The following is a 5000-nucleotide window of genomic DNA, read 5'->3' on the forward strand; positions in this document are numbered from 1 at the left end:
ATCTGTACACATGACTGTTCCAGGATTCAAAATAACTGTGGTAACTGCATAGTGACCCAAAATGTGAATAAAACCTAACTTTCAGAAAACCAAAAACTCCTTCAGAGTTCTGTTCAGACACAAGACTGCCAGTGAGATATTTACAGTGTACAAAATAAAACACTGCAGTAGGCCCTTGGTACAGAAAACAAGGACTGGATTGGTTCTGTGGGTCGTTTCTGTGGATCAGTTCTAAGGATCGGTTCTGTAGGTCGGTCCTGTGGATCGGTCCTGTAGTTCAGTCCAGTACGTCCGTTCTATGGGTTAGTCCTGTAGGCCGGTTCTGTGGGTCGACCTGACATAACCCTGCACCCAGAGTACCCATACTGTATTTACTCACACTGTACTGCACTCAGGGTTGTACAGTGCAGTATATACATAACCCACCGCACACACACATCTATAGTGTATCAAATGTATGATCCTGCTTTATTGTACCTCATTTAGCTGTATTAGTGTTCAGTTAATTTGTTTATTGATGTTGCCATTGTCATTGTTTTCTTTCTTTTGCTTATCATGTCCAAAAGCAGCCTCTATCTGAACAGCCCTTCTTTCACTTGTTATACAAATGTTATTTGTACATCTATCAGCCACAACATTTAAACCCCTGACAGTTTGAAGTGACAACACTGACAACACTGATTATCTAGTAATAATGGCAACTGTCAGGGGATGGAATACATTAGGCAGCTAGTGAACAGTCCGTTTGTAAAGTTGATGTGTTGGACAAGTGTGAGGATCTGAGAGACTTTGACAAGGAGCAAACTGTGACGGCTGGAGGACTGGGTCAGAGCATCTCCACAACAGCAGGTCTTGTTGGGCATTCCTGGTGTGTTCCTGGTGTGCTCCTGGTGTGTTCCTGGTGTGCAGTGGTTAGTACCTACTAAAATGTGATCTAAGGCAGGATAAACAGTAAAACAGTGACAAGGACATGGACACCCAATACTCAGAGATGCGTGTGGGGAGTGAATGATCCCAATGAAGAACTATTGTAGCACAAATTGCTCAAAAAGTTTATTCTGGTTGTGATAGAGAATTGTCAGAACTCGTATCCACAGTCAGTCAGAGTGTCGAGAGCATCTACACTGGACTTGTGAGCATTAGACTTGGGCCATGGAGCAGCAGAAGAAGGGGGCCTGGTCTTACCCAAGGAAAAAGATGGCACCAGGATGCACTATGGGAAGATGGTCATACTCGGAGTAATGTTCTACTGGGACCCTGTGATCCTGCATTTCTTTGGATCTTACTGTGACATGTACCACCTACCTAAAAGTTACTGCACACCAAGTTCACCTCATCATGACAACGGTATTCGCTAATGGCACTGGACTCTTTCAGCAGGATAATGCACCCTGTCACACTGCAAAACATCTTCAAGAATGGTTTGAGAAACATGATATATGGTTGACTTGTTTGACTTGACCTCCAAATTCTCCAGATCTTAATACAATCTGTGGGATGTGCAGGAAAAACCCCACATCACATCTTACATAATCTAAAGGACCTGTTGATAATGTGTTGGTCAAGGATAAAATAGGAGCTTCAGAGGACTTTCATGGGTCAGAGCATGGTGGGACTGACATGGCAGTGGGCAGATGGTTCTGATGTCATGGCTGATCAGTGTAACAATATGACAAGAGTTTTTACACCTAATCCACCTCATCAATCACACACAGAAATATTTTAGTATTTTTACACACACACACACACACACACCCATCCTAAAAACACACAGATAAACTTACCTACCCATTTCACTATTACCACAAACAGCTCATTATACATCTCTTTTAATAACAATTTTCACTATTGTTTTAATATTAGGTTTCAGTATTTGCACATCAGAATTAAACTTTATCTGTTCAGTGTTCAATTTCCTATTGTTTTTTATATTCCTGAAATTGGTAGTCATACCAATAAAGCTGAACTGAGAGGAAGAGAGAGAGAGAGAGAGAGAGAAAGAGAAAAAGAGTGAGATATGAGAGTAACAGCTTAAGAGTGGAGGAGTGTGTAGTGATGAGGAATGTCTGGTGTTGAATTTGTGGTGTCAAGTCTAGTGTTGAGTATGTGGTGATGAGTCTTTTGTGTTTAGGAGTGTTAGTGGTGCATCTGTGGTGATTGAGTGGCATTGTGTGATGGGTATGTGGTAGTGTTTATGAGGAGTGTGTAGTGTTGAGTGTGAAGTGTTGTCCATTGCGTGTTGAGTATGTGGTAGTGTTGATGAGGTGTGTGTAGTGTTGTCCATTGTGTGTTGAGTTGTGGTAGTGTTGATGAGGAGTGTGTAGTGTTGAGTATGTAGTGTTGTCCATTGTGTGATGAGTATGTATTAGTGTTGATGAGGAAGTGCATAGTGTTGTGTGTGTAGAGTTGTCCATTGTGTGATGAGTATGTATTAGTGTTGATGAGGAGTGTGTAGTGTTGAGTGTGAAGTGTTGTCCATTGCGTGTTGAGTATGTGGTAGTGTTGATGAGGAGTGTGTAGTGTTGTCCGTTGTGTGATGAGTACGTGGTAGTGTTGATGAGGAGTGTGTAGTGTTGAGTGTGAAGTGTTGTCCACTGCATGTTGAGTATGTGGTAGTGTTGATGAGGAGTGTGTAGTGTTGTCCATTGTGTGATGAGTATGTGGTAGTGTTGATGAGGAGTGTGTAGTCTTGAGTGTGTAGTGTTGTCCATTGTGTGATGAGTATGTATTAGTGTTGATGAGGTGTGTGTAGTGTTGAGTGTGAAATGTTGTCCATTGTGTGTTGAGTATGTGGTAGTGTTGATGAGGAGTGTGTAGTGTTGAGTGTGTAGTGTTGTCCATTGTGTGATGAGTATGTGGTAGTGTCGAGTGTGTAGGTGCACTTGAACATAAACATAGTACTATCTATCCTTGGATGTGTGGATGCATGTGTGTGAAACTATTCAGTGCACCTGGAAGTAATTTGACTGTAAGAAGAAGGGAGATATGGCAGATATGTAATGTATTCAGCACACTCGTGAACATACGGTTTTCTCATAATTAACCCACACGTGTGGTATAAGAACTCCAGATGAGTTATTTACAGTGACTGGGAGTGTGGTTTCAAACACTCAGTCAAGACATGTGGGGACACTGAGGGGACACCAACATGTAGCCTCACATACTGTAGACCTACTGGAGGACACTGAGGGAACGCTAACATGTAGCCTCACATACTGTAGACTTACTAGAGGACACTGAGGGGACGCTAACATGTAGCCTCACATACTAGACCTACTGGAGGACAATGAGGGGATGCTAACACATAGCCTCACATACTGTAGACCTACTGGAGGACACTGAGGGGCCGCTAACACATAGTCTCACATTCTGTAAACCTACTGGAGGACACTGAGGGGATGCTAACTTGTAGACTCATACACTGTAGACCTACTGGAGGACACTACGGGGACGCTAACATACAGCCTAATGTCGTGGCACAGCCATGTTGGCATAGCAACAGGTCTGCAAGTATGATCAATCAATATCCTGCCATCTTAAACTGGTTTTCCATAAATCATTAGGAGTTCTAATACCCTCAGTCCTACAACGTATGGACGTATGATGTGTGTGATGAATGGATGTCAGACTCCGTCTACATCTTGCAAGATTTGGTGGACTTTTCAAGTAACGTCAAAGCGCACTGGAAGGGTATTTAAACCACCCAAACACAGTTCTCACTGGCATTGGGAGGGTATTTAATCTACCCAAACACAGTTGTCACTGGCATCAGGAGGGTATTTAATCTACCCAAACACAGTTGTCACTGGCATCGGGAGGGTATTTAAACTACCCAAACACAGTTCTCACTGGCATTGGGAGTTTACATCCTGCCAGAACATGTTGTGTGAAAATGTTCCTCTCTTTAGTGTCTTTATGATAAGAATCAGACGCTGAGATAACCACGTTCTTTTTTTCCAGACTTCTATTCACTAGATGTTCATCTGCATTTCTGTTACAAAGAAATGACTTCCAGGCACAGTGAACATTGTTTTACATTCATACACACAAGAAAGGTTAAGTAATATGCTTATATTCAAGTCCACAAGCACACGCAGATACAAATACACACACCCACACAACCCCCCCCCCCACACACACACACACACACACACACACACTCACCCCTTCCGTCAGCAAGACAGCGGTTGTAGCCAACGGGGCTGAAATATTCAAACACAAACACGGCGATGGCAGAAACCAGCAGCAACATTACGAACATCATCACCCACACATCAGCACTGAAGGGTTCTGCAATGAGAGAGAGACGGGGGAGAGAGACGGGGGAGAGAGAGAAAGGGAGAGAGAGAGAGGGAGAGAGACAGGAGAGAGAGAGAGGGAGAGAGAGACGGGGAGAGAGAGACAGGGAGAGAGACGGGGGAGAGAGAGAGAGGGAGAGAGATGGGGAGAGAGGGAGAGAGACCGGGAGAGAGAGAGGGAGAGAGACAGGGAGAGAGAGAGAGGGAGAGAGATGGGGAGAGAGAGAGACAGGGAGAGAGAAGGGGGAGAGGGAGAGAGAGAGGGAGAGAGACAGGGAGAGAGAGGCAGGGAGAGAGACAGGGGACAGAGAGGGAGAGAGACAGGGAGAGAGAGAGAGGGAGAGAGAGGGAGAGAGACGGGGAGAGAGAGAGGGAGAGAGACGGGGGAGAGAGAGAGAGAGGGAGAGAGACGGGGAGAGAGGGAGACGGGGAAAGAGAGACAGGGGAGAGAGAGAGAGGGAGAGAGACGGGGAGAGAGAGAGGGAGAGAGACGGGGGAGAGAGAGAGGGAGAGAGAGAGGGGGAGAGACGGGGAGAGAGAGACCGGGAGAGAGGGAGATGGGGAAAGAGAGACAGGGGAGAGAGAGAGAGAGGGAGAGAGACAGGGAGAGAGAGAGAGACAGGGAGAGAGACGGGGGAGAGAGAGAGAGGGAGAGAGAGAGAGGGAGAGACGGGGGAGAGAGAGAGAGAGAGAGAGAGAGAG

General features: G+C 45.3%; 1 protein-coding gene across 4 annotated transcripts in view; it reads right to left on the bottom strand.

Moving 5' to 3' along the window:
* LOC113589370 (glutamate receptor ionotropic, NMDA 2B) overlaps window positions 1–5000 on the bottom strand; it is an 88433-nt gene that overhangs the window by 8736 nt on the left and 74697 nt on the right. For all 4 annotated transcript variants that reach the window (XM_035525235.1, XM_035525232.1, XM_035525233.1 and 1 more), the window contains one exon: window positions 4165–4290. In XM_035525235.1, the coding sequence (XP_035381128.1) occupies window positions 4165–4290 (126 nt within the window). The remainder of the gene's footprint in view (window positions 1–4164; window positions 4291–5000) is intronic.

This window comes from Electrophorus electricus, chromosome 4 (genome assembly GCF_013358815.1).
Source record: "Electrophorus electricus isolate fEleEle1 chromosome 4, fEleEle1.pri, whole genome shotgun sequence".
Taxonomy (NCBI): Eukaryota; Metazoa; Chordata; class Actinopteri; order Gymnotiformes; family Gymnotidae; genus Electrophorus; species Electrophorus electricus.